Source organism: Paramisgurnus dabryanus, chromosome 2, assembly GCF_030506205.2.
Source record: "Paramisgurnus dabryanus chromosome 2, PD_genome_1.1, whole genome shotgun sequence".
Lineage (NCBI taxonomy): Eukaryota > Metazoa > Chordata > Actinopteri > Cypriniformes > Cobitidae > Paramisgurnus > Paramisgurnus dabryanus.
The window spans coordinates 5,912,474-5,932,195 of NC_133338.1; the positions used below are offsets into that span (position 1 = coordinate 5,912,474).

Below are 19,722 nucleotides of genomic sequence, written 5' to 3' on the forward strand. Positions count from 1 at the left end.
AACAGACACGGACATGCAGCAGCTTGCCATAGGGCAATACTTCCGGGTTTAAAAAGTTGCGGAAGGGCGCACCCAGTGGATAATAGCGGTATTGCGGAAAGACGGAAAAACTTGTCATTGGCGGGGAAGCGTTTTCTCTTGATTGACGAGATATCTCGTCAATGGTGGGGAAAGAGTTAAATATCATAATGTGTGAATTTTTTTGCTTGCATTTATCTAACAGAGTACGGGTCCTCGAAATCACTATTGGCTTGAGTCACCAAGTTTACTTAAGTGACTGAAACTTTAATCATTTCGCCTTTATAAGCAATAACCCACTAAATCAGGAGTGGGGTGCCTGGGTCCTGGAGGGCCACTGTCCTGCAGAGTTTAGTTCCAACCCTAATCAAACACACCTGAATTTCATTTCCAAGTAATCCTGAAGACTTTAATTTGATTTTTCAGGTGTGTTTAATTAGGGTTGGACCTAAACTCTGCAGGACAGTGGCCCTCCAGGACCAGGGTTCCCCACCCCTGCACTAAATCATGAATATTCCGATATTTGATGACAACCCAGCATTCAATTAAGACATACAGCTATTAATTAATCTTTTTACCTGTTTCATCTGTGTGTGACCTCACACTGGGAACATCCTTTGTATACTCACCTGTGTTTGACAACAAATAGAAGGAAAGCGTCTTAGCTGGTTCATATAATAAATCAGAGTCGATCTTGCCGGAGTTCGGACCTCCATGCGTCAAGTTTCCTTTCTCTACTTAAATAAAGCCCTGCAGGCCACTCTCACCCCCTGAGTTGTGGTATTTTTAGAGTTATCCCCCAATCTGTGAAATGATACCCCTGTTAATAGCTAGCAGGGGAGCTCCATGGACCCCTGCCGTTCCCACTGAAAGCCACAAACTGCGGGCTGCCAGTATCCAGACAACCACCAGTCCCTGAGGTCTACTAAAAGCATCTATCACATAGACTCATAAAACAAGAGGAACGAGGGGTGAAAGTGTTTAAGAGTTTACAGAAGAGACGTTCAAGAACCCCACTCGGTTCGTATATTTGTGTTTGATGGGGTGAGTTAAGATCTACCGTTTGCCTGGAAACTGTTCTTGAATTTCACCCTTGAGTGGCTCATATCATATCATGATAGCAGAACTTCTCTTGTGTTCTGGTTTGCTGCTCAACTAACTAAATTTAGGGCAATCCGAGGTGGAGTCCTGCAGGCATGTGTACTCGGCCCTATCACAGAATGACCCCAGTCCACTTTGCTGTGGAATTCATGGCTGGATGCCTTTACTATTTGGATGAGTGGATTTAGTGGGATGGATGTAGCTGCGGAGTCTTATCCCTGTGATAAATGGAGGAGACACACTGAGGAAGGACTTTCTACTCAAAACTGTCTCCTTCCTGAACTCTAATCCTGAGATAAGAACCTCCCTGTCCTGTTCACTGATATACACAATCATTCACACACATTCACTCGATGACATTTTGTGTGTCATCATCAATTCATTCATCAACGAGGAATTCAACTGAAATGGTAAAACAACTTCATTTTGAAGCAAATCTTGTTGGGCAAGTTGGGTAAACTGTCAACTTGTTTAAAGCTACTTACACGAATGAAAGGTAACTGTTGTCCCCCCAGACAATAACTCGAAAAACTGCGCACAATGGGACCACCCACTTAGGAATGCTTTGGTAAAACATTTATGTCTGACTTTCCATAGTTGCGTAAAGTATAGATCTGGCCTTACAGTAAAAAAACGCAACCTCAACGAAAAGCTAACAAACATGCAGTCATGCGCTCACTGACTCTCTGAACCGAATCTGTTTTCTCAATCACACGAGGTATTCTGACATCATACTATGCCTTGAATGACACCCCTGCATTAGTCTAAACATGACATGTTTGAGGGTTATAAGGAATTACAGATCTCATAAACTTTAATCCCATAAGCCTGGAAAGCCTTTAGACGGTGGACAGCATGAGGTGTGCATTGACACCCACTCTGGGCCAACGGATTTCCACAACACTTAAATGATTTTACAGATTTGTGATGCACGTGTGTTATCAAAATTTAACGACAACACGAGATGAAGTCTACGCGAGAACAGACGAGCATGACTCTCCAAAGCACGCACTCATCTGTCTTCTGTATATTGCATTTGTTTTTAAGGAAAGAGTCATACTCTCAATTTCTTTTTCACTTCAGTCTGTCCTTCAACACACTGGATGTAATTACGCATGGATCACGCGTGCTATGATTTTCGAAAAAGGGTATTTTTCCACTCGCCCAAAATATGGTAAAACCATTCGGTGGTTCATTAGGAGACCTCACCACATCTATTTTTATTATCACATTAATTCTGAGTGCGGTTGCCTCCTAGATATCAAAGCCTTCTGGTCCACGTTAACGTTATGTTTATCACTATAACTTGGTATTATTTTAAGATCGTTTTTGTTTTTACATTAAAATAGTTTCTGGTTTTATTGTTACAGAAATAATCAGAACCAGTGGTTAAAGCTGACTGAGCCCTGCCCTTTCCATAAGGCATTATGGGTAATTTTGAGAAATACTTATGGACGCTAATATAGTTTAAAGACCTTGCAATGAATTTTTTATTGTAGTGTGGCTCACCGTGGCACAAGCAATGCCAAGGTTATGCATTTGAATCCCAGGCAGCATATAGAGTACAGTATACTTATACAATGTTTTGCCCCCATTAGCCTAACTAAAGCAAGGCTTGTCCAATCTGAATTTTCCAATCTGAATTTTCCAATCTGAATTTTACAAAATGCAATACATTATCAGTGTATCTTTACACACAGAGTCACATATATGTACGTGCACTGCAAAAAAGGGGTTTCAAGAAAAAAAATCTTATTATTTTTTGTCTTGTTTTCAGTAAAAATATCTAAAAATTAAGATGCTTTTTCTTAATGAGCAAAACGATTAATACAAAAAATATCAAATTTAAGTGATTTTGTGCATAATGGGTAACAAAAAATCTGCCAATGGGGTAAGCAATTTTTTCTTGAATTTTTCTTGAATTTAGTGTTAAAAAAAATGTTCAAGATTTTTTGCTAACCCCATTGGCAGATTTTTTTGCTTGTTTTATGCACAAAATCACTTAAATTTGAAATTTTTGGTCTATAAACTAGACTTATTTTCTTGGGTCGTTTTGCTCATCAAAAAAAGCATCCTAATTTAAGACGTTTTTGAAATTTTTACTGAAAACAAGACAAAAATACTAAGAATTTTTTTTCTTGAAAATTATTTTTTGCTGTGTAAAACAAGACGAAAATACTATGAAAATAAGTCTACACTGCAAAAAAATATTTTCACGAATTTTTTTTTTTTCGTATTTTTGTTTTATTTTCAGTAAAAATATCTGAAAATTCTTAAATTAAGATGCTTTTTCTTGATATGCAAAACGACCTAAGAAAATAAGTCTAGTTTTTACACCACAAATATAAAATTTAAGTGATTTTGTGCATAAAACAAGCAAAAAAAATCTGCCAATGGGGTAAGCTAATTTTTCTTGAATTTAGTGTTAAAGAAAAATTTTCAAGATTTTTTGCTTACCCCATTGGCAGATTTTTTTTGCTTGTTTTATGCACAAAATCACTTAAATTTGATATTTTTGGACTAAAAACTACACTTATTTTCTTGGGTCGTTTTGCTCATCAAGAAAAAGCATCTTAATTTAAGAATTTTTAGATATTTTTACTGAAAACTACGGAGCTAAGGGGACATGGAGCAAAAATTAAATAGAGTTTAGTTTCATGTGCTCACGTGGAACTTTCATGTGTAGAATTTTTTTTAAGTTTAGTTTCGCGTAAGCCCGTGAAACTATCGCGTACTCACGTGAAACTATTGCGCGCACGTGAAAGCGATAGTTTACGTGTGCGCACAATAGTTTCACGTGAGCACACGATAGTTTCACATGAGCACGCGAAACTTAAAAAAAAAATTCTGCACATGAAGGTTTTGCGTGAGCAGATGAAAGTTTCACGTGAGCACATGAGAGTTTCACGTGAGCACATGAAAGTTTTATGGAGCACATGAAACTAAACTTTAGATTTTTTTTACTCAAATGTTACCTTAGGGGCTCGGCAGAAAACAAGACAAAAATACTAAGAATTTTTTTCTTGAAAATCATTTTTTGCAGTGTATGAGTGAACCTACATGTATTTGATGGATAAAATCATATTTATCAGGTGTGTGTGTGTGCAGGTTTATTCCAGGTCCGTGGACGGCATGCAGTGTATCTTGTGGTCTGGGACTTCAGAGGCGTGAGGTGAAATGTAAAGTCCTGCTGTCTTTTACTCAGACTGAAGTTGAACTGCCTGATGAAGAGTGCGATGAGGAGAAGCCTCCAATACAAAGGGCCTGTGATTCGGGGCCTTGTTTTGAGTCTCCAGACTCACCGTGGTGGCCCCTCGGGCCCCAGGAGATCCCTGAGCAGCATAGCTATGTTTGGGAATACATGGGATTCACTGCCTGTTCGGCGTCATGTGCTGTTGGTAAGTCTCCATTACAACCCATGTAAAGTATTTAGAAAACAGATGTCATGCACACAGTAATTGTATACGGTTTAAGGTCGTGTCCAGCTTTCCAAATGAAATGAAATTGGCATGAAATCCGAATTTGTTCAGAGAACCGATACTCATCTGAAAAGCTCTTCTGCCAGAAATGTGTTTTGTTTGCAGGCAAGCAGATGGCTGTTGTCAGGTGCGTGAGCACCTTGAAAAAGGAAATTGTTGACGACGCGCTCTGCAGCGGCTCGAGAGCATCTCTCTCCTTGTTTCGCATCTGTAACACTCAACCATGTCCTGCAAGGTACCGATCAAATGCCACTGGTGGGATGAAATCTCAAACTTATGGGTTTGTTTCTTAAACAAATTAAAAAATGCAGATCAGTTTAAGCTGGTTTAGTTAATCATCCCCACAACATGGTTATAGTATGTTGGATTGGGCACTGTAGTGCTCTAGGTATCATAGCGATACCATGGTATTTTCCCATACACAATGGTGTGAAAAAGTGTTGGTCCTCCTTTAGATTTCTTATGTTTTTTGCATATTTGTTACACTTTAATGTTTCAGATCACCAAACTTATTTAAATATTAGTCAAAGACAACACAAGTTTTTAACTCAATCCCCACCAGCCTTTTTTTTTTTTAAGTTGCACACCAACATTTTTTGGGATTTCATGGATTAAAGTTCTCTCTGTCGCTACAACGGATTCCCGTAAATTGCAGTCTACGACGAATTTCCGTCAATTGCTAAATTATTAAATTTTTCATAAAGCCGACGTGTATTCATCTTGTTAAGTGGGATATGATCAAAGAGTGGAGCAAAATCACGTTCCTCTCTCCACTGTAATCATTCTGTAATCACTACGCACCAGATCCACTCCGGGTTTTCTCTAAATGTTATTTCAGCTAGCATGGACATACTTAATGCCTTACTTAATTAAAATCCCATAAGCGATTCAAGAAATCATAGGAGGAGACTTCCAAAATGCTCTCGTGGTACTTTGATGTCATCGATAACAAAACAAAATAATAAAAAACAATTTCATCCTACCTTTATTTGTTCGCTTGTCTTGCATTTTTGTAAAGGAATTTTGTTAGAGATCAGATTCAGAACGATGATCAAAACATACATGTAGTTTAAAATGTTGTTAAATTAGTTTTTGCTCCGGTTTTTATAAATTGGGTAAGAGCACCATGTAGTGGATAATTGCGGAATATCAGATGACTGTATTTTGTATACTATTGACAGTTTCTGCAGTAACATCATAAACAAGTGGCTTTAGTGGAACAGTGTTGTTTTTGGCAGCCCTTTTAGTTTTAGTCTTAGTCTTTTGGATGAAAATGTTTTTAGTTTTAGTCACATTTTAGTCACTTATCGGGCCCTATTTTAACGATCTGAAATGCAAGTGCGAAGCGCAACGCGCAAGTGAGTTTGTGGGCGGATCTTGGGCACTGTTGCTATTTTCCCGGCGTGAGAAATAACTCTTGCGCCAGGCGCAAATCAATAAGGGGTTGGTCTGAAGTAGGTTCATTATTCATAGGTGTGGTTTGGGCGTCACGTCAAATAAACCAATCAGAACGCTATCCAACATTCCCTTTAAACGCAAGGGCGCAAGTTCCATGGCGGGTTGCTATTATTATGACGGATTTACCAGGCGTACGCCAGGAGCGGTCTACAGCCGAGGAGACCCACGTTAAATAAAACACAGCCACACAATAAATAAAAACTATCACCACAATGCTCACCACTATGATTCCCCTTATCTCGTGAATTAATATTTTTATGTGTAACAATTTATGATTTGCAAAAATAACTGTTGCATCTGTGTAGATTAGATGCAAAGTGTATGCGCGTTGTGCACCCTATACATTATGGTCAAGCATGCGCCCTTAAAATAGCATAATGAACAACGCGCAACGCGCCACTGACTTTAAACTTTTTTTTTGTCAGTGGCGCAATTGTTTTTTGAAACTGCAAAATAGCATCAGGGATGGTTTGCGCCAGAACACGCCTCTTTTTTTGCGCTGAAACGCCCAGGGAGCGCAAGTTCATTCCCTAGTTTGCCGACGTGCGTCTGTGGAGGGAAAAACCCGCTGTGCGTCGGTGCAAAATACAAATGATACATGCGTCACTGACAAAGTCAATTGCGCTGGGTGCAAGATAGGGCCCATCAACTTGATAGTTTTAGTCAAGTTTTAGTCGATGAAAACGCAAAAAGGTTTTAGTCAAGTTTAACTCAATTTTAGTAAAAAAAAGTAGTCCTTAACAAATTAATTTAGATTAAAAAGTGTGGTGTATTTAATACTATTAAAATGTGCATTAAGGTTGTCCCTGAGGGCTTGCCGTTGTTTTAATCGGTGTGCCTTCTGCGCATGTCATAACAAAAAAGGCTGATATTCCCTCTTGTTGAGTTTGTGTTACGCTGAGACCTCGCTTATAAAGTTGAGAAATGCGTGCCTTGCCTTGTTATTTAAATACACCACAAAAAGTATTGGAAATGGGCTTAGGTTTGTACCGAGCCCCTAAAGTGACATTGGAGTAAAAAAATCTAAAGTTTAGTTTCATGTGCTCACGCAAAACCTTTAGTGCAGATTTTTTTTTAAAGTTTAGTTTGGCGTGCTCACGTGAAACTATCGCGTGCTCACCTGAAACTATCGCGCGCGCACGTGAAAGCGAAAGTTTCACGTGCGCGCGCGATAGTTTCACGCGAGCACGCGATAGTTTCACGCCAGCATGCGAAACTAAACTTAAAAAAAATTCTGCACATGAATGTTTCACGTGAGCACATGAAACTAAACGTTATTTAATTTTTGCTCCATGTCCCCTTAGGGGCTCCGTAGGTTTGACAAGTAGATACATGTAAAACCTTAAACTTACCATGAAATGTGTCACAAGCCGATTGTCGAGTAAAATTGAATGTATATGATATGTTAACAGTGTGACTTGTTAGTTACCTTTAAAAAAATATTAGCGTGATGAGCCTTCAGGTGCCGCTTGAGGTTGGTGGTATTCTTCCCACCTAGTTTGTGGCCACATTTACCGTCGTCTTTCAATATGCATTTCGTTTTTCTTTCTGATGGATTATAATGAAAGTATGTCCATAAATCATCACGTCGTTTCCATTTCCATGGTCATTTGAACTCGCCACAGTGTGAAATCTGGTGCGCGTGCGCTGCATGGCGGCAGCCGGGTGGTGGGCGTCTTGTGGACGCACTTTGGCTTTAAAAAAGTAAAAAAAAAAGAAAAAGCATTGCAATGTATCGCAGCATGCAACGTATTGTATCGTATCACGATACATTGTATCACGGGCAATGTATCGCTATGCGTATCATATCGTGAGCCCCTTGCCAATACCCAGCCCTATTAAGCGGGGTGATTTACATGTTAAGTCAATGCAAAGATGCAATAAACATCCTGTGGCGCGATTCGTGCGAATAAGGCTAATTTGTGTGAATTTATGAATTGACAGTTTTGGACATTTGATGGGCATAAGTGAAAAAATCAGAATTTTATACGAATTTCACTCGTCCTTAAAGTGAGTTAACTGAAAATGTTCAAGCGTCCCACTAAGCGCGAATATCGCAATTTATTTGCTATATTTGCATCTGGTATGAACGCACAATAAAGCTGATTTAGTTTTTACTTCTTTTTCTTGCACGATTTTTGTCTGTTTAAGTGGAACATAAGGTACTTGCTACATACCACAAAGTAAATAATGACACAAGTCATCGTCTCCGACGTAAATCTCTTTTCTTGGACTACAACAAACATTTGGATTGTAGGCAACAGATTATTTCTTGGGATTGGTGATGTAGAGAAGGCCGACATTATCATAATTTCTCCAGTTAACTCCTGTTAGCATTGCATTGTGAGCAAATCTTTCAAACATGGTAAGGAGCGTCACATTTCCGGCTGACATCAGAGATATTCAGACCAATCATCACAACGTACAGATAAGCTGGCCAATCAGGGACAGAGAGCTTTTCAAATTTGTGCATTTCAGGAAGAGATTAAAATTTGGAGCTACAAAAATGTATGGTATGGGTAAAATAATGTGTTTTAACCATAAACAACGCGAACACATTGTATTATACCAAACACACACAAAAAAAGATTTTTTAGCAATGAAATAGGTGACCTTTAAATAAAGTAAACAAGATAAAAAATATTTTTTGTATACTTTAGTACTACCATGGTAAATTAAAACCTTTGTCTTTTATGTTTTGTTCAAAGTACTGCATGAGTCACACATTAAGATGCTGAAAACCCCATTCAGAGTGCATTAATCAGAGCTGTTAGTACTGTCAAGCTCTCTTTTACAAAATTACAAAACAGCACCATAAAAGTATCATTAAAAGCCGCCCACAGTCAATGGCCGTTTATTGTTACTGCGCTCCTGACATTTTAAGCTTTAGAGAAAATTCACAGCTGAATCGGTAGGGTATGTCATGGGAATTGGGCTTTTATTGTGTCTCCAAACAAATTTGTTGAACTTGCACAAAATCTATTATTGATTGGCTGTGACAGTTATAGACAATAGATTTTTACAGTTTGTAAAAGAAATGCGACGGCTGCTTGCCCACGCAAACTCGCCGCTGAAGTGCCAGGATGCTGTGAATGCTTGCCTGTCCTTTGCTGTGCAGCTGTCATCTGCTTGTTTTTTTAGCACATTACAATGGAGTTGTATCCTAAAAAAATGCTACTCTGTCAGATAAAATGGTCCTGAGCTGTCACTAGGGCAATACCTTTCAAAAAGGTCCTAATATGTACCAATTAGGTAAAAAATATGTATACATTTGGTACCATTATTTACCTTTGAGGTACTAATGTGCACCTTTTTGGTGCCAATATGTACCTGCTGAAGTACTAATATGTACCTGCTTAAGGTGTACTTTTTGAGTATCCAGTGACAGCTATGGATAATATTTTCTGACAGTGTTGGATAGAAAGGCCATCTCAAAATCGCTATGTTAATAAGGTCTCTAAAAACAACCTTTTTACCCGTTTTATTGATTGTGTTTATTTAACAAAAAACATGTTTGTCATTTAAACATGTTGCATGCATATGCAATAAAAAAAATAGGATATGAATCATTCAGCTCCTTATAAAGTTGCTAAAATTGAACTCGCTGGGCGTAATCATACTCAAGTAACAACTTTCAGATTGAATCTAAATAGTTTGCGAGGCTGCTTAAAATAAAAACATGTCATGAAATAATGTGTTTTTCTGTCGACTGACCATTCGCCAACAAAAGCAGGACAGCTGGCTTTTTAAAGCAATGTGTTATGGGACAAATGATTTTCTTGGAGCGAAATGATTTTCTTTTCCTAGACCTTTGATGTGCCGTTTTTATACGCAGCGGCTTTGAATATTACAATATTTCATAGGTTTCTGGTACACTGCAAAAAATGATTTTCAAGAAAACATTTTCTGAGTATTTTTGTCTTGTTTTGAGTAAAAATATCTAAAAATTCTTAAATTAAGATGCTTTTTCTTGATGAGCAAAACAACCCAAGAAAATAAGTCTAGTTTTTAGTCCAAAAATATCAAATTTGAGTAAATTAGTGATTAAAACAAGCAAATAAATCTGCCAATGGGGTAAGCAAATTTTTCTTGAAATTTTCTTGAGTTAAGTGTTTAAGAAAAATGTTCAAGATTTTTTGCTTACCCCATTGGCAGATTTTTTTGTTTGTTTTATGCCCAAAATCACTTAAATTTGATATTTTTGGTCTAAAAACTAGACTTATTTTCTTGGGTCATTTTGCTCATCAAGAAAAAGCATCTTAATTTAAGAATTTTTAGATATTTTTACTGAAAACAAGACAAAAATACTAAGATTTTTTTTCTTGAAAATCATTTTTTGCAATGTAAGTCTAGTTTTTAGACCAAAAATATAAAATTTAAATGATTTTGTGCATAAAACAAGCAAAAAAATCTGCCAATGGGGTAAGCAAATTTTTCTTGAATTTTTCTTGAATTTAGTGTTTAAGAAAAATGTTAAAGATTTTTTTGCTAACCCCATTGGCAGATTTCTTTGCTTGTTTTATGCACAAAATCACTTACGTACATTTATTTTTGGTCTAAAAACTAGATTTTTTTGTCTTGGGATGTTTTGCTTATTAAGAAAAAGCATCTTAATTTAAGAATTTTTAGATATTTTTACTACAAACAAGACAAAAATACTAAGAATTTGTTTTCTTGAATTTTTTTTTTTCAGTGTTAAAACTTGATTGTTATCTTAAAATATATGAGTATTATTTTTGAAATTTCAAATGGTAGGAATTTTTGCTATACACACTGCAAAAAAAAAACAATTCATGAAAAATAAGTCTTAGTATTTTTGTCTTGTTTTTAGTAAAAATATCTAAAAATTCTTAAATTAAGATGCTTTTTCTTGATGAGCAAAACAACCCAAGAAAATAAGTCTAGTTTTTAGACCAAAAATATCAAATTTAAATGATTTTGTGCATAAAACGAGCCAAAAAATCTGCCAATGGGGTAAGCAAATTTTTCTTGAATTTAATGTTTAAGAAAAATGTTCAAGATTTTTTGCTTACCCCATTGGCAGATTTCTTTGCTCGTTTTATGCACAAAATCACTTACATTTATTTTTGGACTAAAAACTAGACTTATTTTCTTGGGTCGTTTTGCTCATCAAGAAAAAGCATCTTAATTTAAGAATTTATAGATATTTTTACTACAAACAAGACAAAAATACCAAGAATTTGTTTTCTTGAAAATCATTTTTTACTATTGTTGAAATTTCAAATGATAGGAATTTTAGCTATATGATATTCAGTCATTTTAATCTATATCATGGAAACCATCATAAAGCTTAAAGATCATAGAAGCATGTTTTGCATCAACTGGCGTTTTATATAAAAGTGGTCTAAAACCAGCCTACTACACCAGCTAAACCCAGCCAACCAGCTTAGGTTGGTTTAGCTGTTTTTGTCAGTAGAGAAAGTGGATGCTGGAAGTGCTTCAAAGAGAAAAAGCTCTCCACAAAATGAGACAAAATTGAGGTCTGGCTTTTTTTAGCAAATATGTCACATTAGAAAAGAAAAATGGGTTGTGATTGTCTGGAATTTGCAAGAGTTATAATGTGTGCTGATTTGTGCATGTGTGTCGTATTCAGATGGGAAGTGAGCGTGTGGAACGCGTGTTCTGTTTCCTGCGGTGTGGGACTGCAGACACGCAGTGTGTCATGTGTAAGACCTGTGGCTGGAAACCGCACTGAACCAGCATCCAGTAAAGACTGTGTGGAGACCAGACCTCCAGAGCTACAGGCATGTAATCAGGTGACGTGTCCACCAGCATGGGTGACTGAAGAGTGGCAACAGGTTAGTGACTTCCACGGGGAATAAAACTCACACTCTGCCTTTCCGATATGATATATTATAATAATACAAATATACATGCATGTTATTTTTTATTATACCACGGCCTGTTGAATGCTTTATTGTGATTGGTTGAGAAATGCAGTATCGTGTTTCTTTATAGTTGACATGAAAAATAAAACAAATCGGCATTTGGCATTGATACCGCAAACAGCAGTACAGTAAAATAACATCTGCACATCAAGGGTTGTTTGTTTATATTTATTCAAATATTGCATTTTGTGCGGTTGTGGCGTGTTTGGGTAAGGTGATGTTTGTTTGTGTTTTTATTCCGGGTCAGTGCTCTCATACATGTGACAGAGGTTCACAGTGGCGTAAAGTTTACTGTAAACAAAGACTGGCTACAGGAAGCTACCGTAGGTTAAGAGACGAGGAGTGTGCTGGAAACAAACCGGTGACGCATCGGACGTGCATCAACTCTGACTGTCTCATGCCTCGTCTGGAGGGAGGAGAGTGGTCCAAGGTGGGTATTCACCCATCTATTAAATAAAATAATGTTTTGCATTAAAAACTAGAGAGACAGAAGAATAAACACTGTCTATAACCATTTTTTTTAAATGTGCACACATTGTTCGCAGTGCTCTGTTACGTGCGGTAAAGGCGTTCAACGTCGGGAACCGGTGTGTAGGAGACAGACGACGTCCGGTCAATTGGTTACTCTGGACAGGTCGGCCTGTAGTAACCTTCCCCTCCCTCCCTTAATCAGGAGCTGTCGCATGAGTCCCTGCAGCAGTAAGATGCTCATTTATTCGTTGTTTATCATTCTGTTCTCATCTTTTACTTGCAGTTTTCCGTAATGCCTTAACGTTTAAAGGTGAAACTTTGATTTTTGCACCAATGGTGGCACCAAACTATGGGCATCGGAAGCAAAAATAATAAATGTGCACTGTAAAAAGTGGAAGGTGCTTTCACTTAGAAATTATAAAGTTTTTTCACCACACATTTTTCATCTAAAGTGAGAAAATTGAAGTTAAAACATTTTTTTTAAAGGGGTTACCAATTGAAGTCACTTTTAAAAGTTTGAAGTCACAAAGAAAAGTTGAAAAAACAAAAATGTTTAGGTGTTACCAATTGACGTAATTTTTAAAGTTTTTTTCATCGCTTATTTTTTATCTAAAGTGAGAACATTTAAGTTGAAAAAATGTTTTTAGGTGTTACCAATTGACTTAATTTTAAAAAGTTAGTTTTACCACACAATTTTTATCTAAAGTGAGAAAACTTAAGTTAAAAAAACTAACATGTTAGGTGTTACCAATTGAATCCACTTTTAAACATTTTTCCTCCACACATTTTTTATCTAAAGTGAGAAAATTGAAGTTGAAAAACAAAAATGTTTAGGTGTTACCAGTTGACGTAATTTTAAAAAGTTTTTTTAACAAAAAAATTCATTTAAAGTGAGAAACTAAAGTTGAAAAAACTAAACTTTTTAGGTGTTACCAATTAAAGTCACTTTAAAAAGTTTTTCACTGCACTATTTTCATCTAAAGTGAAAAAAATGTAAGTAAAAGAAAAACTTTAGGTGTTGCCAATTGAAGTAATTTTAAGTAGATCCAGCTTTCACTTTTTACAGTGTGGTTGGGTCCTCCCCATTGACAAATGTTACTTTATAAGTTTTAGTTTTACTTTAATTTAACAATATTAGCTGTATTTTTAATATAGTAAAATATTATTACTTTGATACCAAGTGATAAGTAAATACATATTATTTATTTTTTAGGAGTAATAAATAAAGAGTAACTTACATTTGCTAAGTAACTTGCCCAACACGGTCCATAATCAATTTCATTGGTCTTAAAAAGTGGGGTGGGTCTTGTTCCACCCACTTACAATAGTTCTGACGCCCATGCACCAAACAGAATAGCAAAAATATTGATTCGAAACAAGACACTGAGTAAGTTTACATGCACAGAATAAGCGGATAACTATCAAAAATCTGCTTATTATAGAAAACTGTTTTCATGCGTTTACATGCAAATCAATAAACCGGCTATGCAGACAACTGCGTTTACATGGGACTTGGAGAATTATCAGTTTTCTCGCAGGCAGTGACGTCACCACCTATAGTACATAGTAGTCGATCAAAAAGCCAACGACATATCTGTCTTAAGCTATATTGTTGTATCTCTTCTCGTGTCTGCAGAACCTGTAAATGTAACATGAGTTTTTATTTTCACAGTTTCTCTGCCAACTGCTTTAGTCCAGCGGAGACTTTTATGCGTTACTTTGCGCTTACTTCCGCGTGTGACGTTTATCTTTCATACTCGGAGACATGCGCACATGGACAAAACCTTGAGAAAGCGGGTTAAGGTGTTTACATGCCACGCAAAATCGGCGTAATGAGCAAAAAACTACCTGTGCCGATCGGTTTTTGCTTACGCCGTTTATGGGCTTTCCACGATAAAGGAAAACCGTTTTACCCGTTTACATGACCCCACACGTTATCAGTTTATTGAGCATAATCGGCGTAAGACTGTGCATGTAAACGCACTCATTATAGACATAGCCTCCCTCCCCCCCAACTCTCCCAGAAGGCGTATAGTATTGAATCTTTAACAAACAGAGTATTGTTGTAAAAGAGTCATGCTGTTAATATTCTTCAGGAAATCAATGTATGAATGAGTTGATTATATCTTAAAATGGTGAGGAACATATTTTAACATTAAAAAAGTTCACCTTTACTTGGTATTTGTTAAAATAACTCAAGATTGAATAAACTATTACTGAGAACTGTCCTGTGTTTGACCTTGCTCTCACCACAGTCTCCAGATTTTCTGATATCAACACAAGTTTACTTTGTGCTTGAAACTGCTTAAAGTTTTTTCTGTCGAATGAAAAGCAGGGTTTTGTAGGTGTCATTTAATAGGTTGTCATTGTTTTAATGAAACCCATGAACTTTCCATGACCACTGTTTAAAATCGCTGTGTGTGAACATATATGAACATATGATAGTTTCAAAACTCCCATGAGTTTCTGCTTGATTATTGGTTAACACTGAATCGTGGACAGATCAGTTTCGATTATTTTTAAGATTAGCTGGTTGTAGCTTTAGGTTATAAGTTCAAACCGAATTGCTGGGTTTATCATTTTGTACATTTTATTCAGGCCCTGCTGTATGATGGGACAATTAAGTGAAAAATATATTCTCACATTTGCCCTACTGTTTTCTTTTACTTTTTAAATGCCCCTTTGTCCTGTATGATTTGTCATAATAGGGCTTGCAATCAAGAGAATAGACTGCAGACATGTTTTAAGAGTTTGGAGAACTTTATGTAAAGGTAGAACAATTAGCACTTTTGTATGACCTAAAACATCATGTACCTTTTCGCAGAAAACAAATACTCCAAAAGACGTTGTCCTCAAGTCATGGGCCTGAAGCGCATCTATATCCAAACCAGACAGGAGAAACGTCTTACCTTTACCATTGGAGGACGCGCCTATCTTTTGCCAAAGACCTCGATCACCATCAAGTGTCCGGTGCGTCATTTCCCTAAAGCTCAGATCCGCTGGGAGAAGAACGGTAGCGATCTGAAAAGCTCAAAACGTCTGAGCATCACCAAGTCTGGAGCTTTAAGAATCTACAACCTGGAAGCTGGAGACATAGGAGTGTACCATTGCTGGGCCAACCAAGATTCGGACACGTTTATCCTGAAGCTCATCGGCCACAATAATCGACTCCTGGAACATCCCCAAGGAAAGGAAGATTTGGATAAGGAAAAACTTCTCCATCCTTCCCTCAACAAAGAGAGCAGTTATGCTGGGGTGAAGTGCCAAGAGCAGAAAGGATTATCAACTATAAAGAAGGCTCCAAAATCTCTCCCAAGCTGGATGCAAAAGAACGAGTTTTACAGAGATGATAACAGTCAGCCAGAGGAACTCTGGGATACTCTTGCATCAAGCAACAATCCATTGGCTCCAGGGATCAGGGGCCACACAGGGGCCTTTGTCCTTGAACCGGCACAGTTCGAGGAGCTTGTGAAGAACATCACTCAGCTTGCAGAGAGCGGAGATGTGACAGATGAAATGGCATCGCAGCTAATTAACAAAATCATGGAAGATTTGGCTATAACTCAGCAAGGTGCACCTACTGAGGATTTGAGAGTTACAATGGACAACAATTTCGAAAAGACCCCAAACTCTTCCAAACCTTCATGGGGAAAGGGGTTGAAAAGAGGCAGTGGGGCTGTGATCACACGTCAAAAGCACCATGGGACTACAATGAGCTTTCAGAGGGATCTCCAGATTCACGTGGGGCAGACTGCTTACCTCACCAATGCTACCCACAGTCTCACCCTGCTTTGTTCTGCCCAGGGTTTACCTCATCCAACCTTGTCCTGGAGCAAAGATGGAGCTCCACTGCAGAAAAGTGAAAGGTAATGGACTTTTTCACTAAACATAACCTTTGTTTGATCCATTAAAATGCCATGTTTACCTGTAGAGTTCACCTGAAAATGAGCATTTTGACATTTATTCACTTCACTGTTCATAGCTTTTAAGCAAGAGGTGATGATTGAGATCTTTCTCCATTTTGTAAATTTGAACTAAGGTGCTGCATGGGGTTGCAGACAGTACATGGTCAATCAATTGACGTTTGGATTGACATAGTGGCGAGTAGATAGTGGTGGACGTTTTTTTTTTGTAAACAGCTGTATTGTATAGCTCGAACTACAACTAGCGTCATTGTTTTTACTGTAACATACCAGTATAGTCTCTGATAGCAAAACTTTATGGATTTAACCTGACCTACCTTTGTGCTGTTGTTTCAATCTTGGCCCAGAATGATTTGCCTCCAAAGAACATGATGTTGAAAATGTTAACACAACAAGCAATTTTCTCTTAATAGAAACAAGATTCCCTATGTACCTTTGAGTCCAGCGTGACTGATCTTAGGCAAGCACATATTCCAAAGGCTTGTTTATCACCACTCAAATATTAACCTCAAAAGCACCCCGACTCTCATGTAATGTGGTCTGTTTAGGTCAGAAATGCTTGCTGGGCTCATTTTAGTCTCTCCGGGGTCGAGTTGTGGTCTAATAGTCTTCCCTACACTGTTGGTTGTTAGATACACTCATTGAAAACATTGACTTAGTAAAATAGTTTTGTCCAGCTCAGGGCCTAATGTGTCCTCCACCCAGACAGTCGCCAAACATTGTCTACCCCTCTTCCTGGCAAGTGCTGTGGGACCTGAGACAGACGTGGCTGTGCAAACATTGTTCAGGCCTCCTCTCGCTGCTTTGGCTTGAAAATCCGGCAACTTTGGGGTAAATCATGAAATATTGCAGTGCTTTAAGATTGTTTAGTGGTCACTTGACTTACTGTAATACTGGTCATCTTGACAGCTTGATGTTTTGCTACTTGGATATATATGTATACTGAAATGAACAAATCAGAACACTACAGAAATCAGACCGCAAAAAAAACAGAACTCACAAAAGCCAATCAGAACTCACAACAGCCAATCAGAACACATAATACAGTGAATCAGAACACACAACGGCCAATTAGAACAGATAATACAGGAAATAAAAAGCACAACAGCCAATCAGAACACATGGTTTTTAGTGACATATTTCTCAAGGTTTGACAGAACTGAATTTAATACATGCAATAATAAGATTATCACCTGAGGTGAACTGTCTCATTTTCATCCATTACAATTGTTGTCTTTCATTTTTTGGATCCCACGCAGTCCTTCTGTAATCCTAGTATTTATTTATTATTTTTAAGTTATGTTAACCACAGAATTTCCAAATCATTTGCCTCCCACTCTCTGTTTGTCAGTTGTCTGTGTGTGCTGTGTTACCCAGCTGTAGCACAATAACTCTGCCATCACAGCCATTCTGTCTATGTAATGGATGCCAACTCGACTCCAAAATCAAATATGACGTCACTTCCATGCCATCCCAGACTGAATGCATTTCATTCCTACAGACTAATATTTACTATTAAATCATGTCATTTGTTATTCTTCACTCAAGTATTGACAATACATCATCTTTCCTTAGCTTCAACCCGATTCCTATATCCAACTTCTACGGCAACGGCAACCTCTCTAAAGAAACTACAGCTGCCAGTAACACCAACACATCCATATATCTCCTATCTCCTCTTAGCTGCAGGCACCTGACGCTCACAACCCCGGGGCAGCCTCTGCTGTGGCGCTTACATTGCGCTTCTTATTTTTGGCCAGATATGAGGCAAAACACAGGCGGGGTGATTGACGTTGACAGAATCTGAAGCCGCGTGAAGCTTCACCTTCGAATGCTCTTCCATAAAAATGTGTCTTGGCACAACAGCGATCCACTAAATTAGGTGCTAACAAGGTGATGTTGCTTTAGTCCTGTGGCTGTGAACCGAATATATGGCACATATATACACACACACACAGAGAGAGAGAGAGAGAGAGAGAGAGAGAGAGAGAGAGAGAGTTCTGGCTCAAAACGAAAATGATTTGATGTTATGAGCTGATGAGATTTAGATTACATTCATCATTTGTAGAAGTGCTTGCTCGCATTTAGAGTTGAGGAGTTGAAGAGACTCTTAACCTTAAGTATTAAACTTTGGCCTATGACTTGCCATGGACGTGAATGATTCAAAACATGTGATTGTTAAGGGAAGGTATGATGTTACAGTTCCTGTAGCTCAGTTGGTAGAGGATTGCTTTAGCAATTTAAAGGTCATGGGTTTGATACCCTGGAAACATACATATTAGGCTTGGGAAGTAACCACACTGTTGCATCTTAGGGATGTTCATTTCAGTTATTTTTTTTCGACCGACAACCGCGGCTTGATAAGATTTTGTATATGACATTTTTAATGAGTAAAATACAGTTGACGATTGTCTGTGAAATGGTAAAAACAATACAAATGTTTTATTTCATTTGAAAGTGCAAATAGCAGCAACTGAACCAGGATTAAAACCAGATTATCAAATGTTACGCAACATTACGTTATCAAAGAACACACGGTCAGTCCAGAGGAATAATATCCAAAGAGGGCAGATTGTTTCTTTTTCGTCTACTACTGTGGCCATTTCTAAAGCAGGACACATTTCAAAAAGTTTTGCTATTGCGTGTTCTTTCTCTGCTTGGGCAAAAAGAGATTTGGTTACGGTCAGGGTCCTGGACAGAATGACAACATTTGATCTCTCTGATGAAGCCAACACGGAAGTAGTCTCAGCCTCAAATGTCACTATGTCACAAATGTTGGCTAAACTTCTGATGTGTATCATACACTTAACTGGAAACTCTGTGAAAATGTCGAAGCGTCTTCTGATTTGTTGAAATAAACCGGAATTCCGGGAGACGCGAGTGTCGGGATTATTCTCGGTCCCCCGGGAAACAAAGCTCTGACGTTCGTACTAGGAAGATAATCAGTTGGCTAATAATGAGCAGTTATCATGATCAGCTAAACTTTGAATTCTCAAAAGATGTTTACCAGGAGCGTCTCATTGGAGTGGCTGTTGATAAAGTGCACAGCGTTGTTCTATGGTGAGTAATGATTTTTATTTAGATGCTATTTGGTTGCGACTGGTTATTTCAATGACTGACTTGTTGACAACTGGTTCGTTGTTGTGGGGATGTTTCCACAGTCCGAAACGTGACGCTAGATGAAACAAATTCTACTACGCAAGACTAACACGGAAGTGACTTAAGGGGGTCGCACACCGGACGCTCAGCTCAGCACCGCGGCGTTCTTAAAAAATCGGACACATTGTTTTCTATGAGTATACGCACACCGGCACCGACAGGTGGCGCCTGTCCGTGGCACCCAGCTATGACTCAGGAAGTTGC

General features: G+C 37.9%; 1 protein-coding gene across 2 annotated transcripts in view; it reads left to right on the plus strand.

The window, feature by feature from the left end:
- Positions 1-19,722, plus strand: part of adamtsl3 (ADAMTS-like 3) — a 201,184-nt gene that overhangs the window by 150,402 nt on the left and 31,060 nt on the right. For both annotated transcript variants that reach the window (XM_065294261.2, XM_073811887.1), the window contains 6 exons: positions 4,228-4,517; positions 4,704-4,833; positions 11,671-11,875; positions 12,213-12,395; positions 12,511-12,664; positions 15,261-16,302. In XM_065294261.2, coding sequence (XP_065150333.1) covers positions 4,228-4,517; positions 4,704-4,833; positions 11,671-11,875; positions 12,213-12,395; positions 12,511-12,664; positions 15,261-16,302 — 2,004 coding nt within the window. The remainder of the gene's footprint in view (positions 1-4,227; positions 4,518-4,703; positions 4,834-11,670; positions 11,876-12,212; positions 12,396-12,510; positions 12,665-15,260; positions 16,303-19,722) is intronic.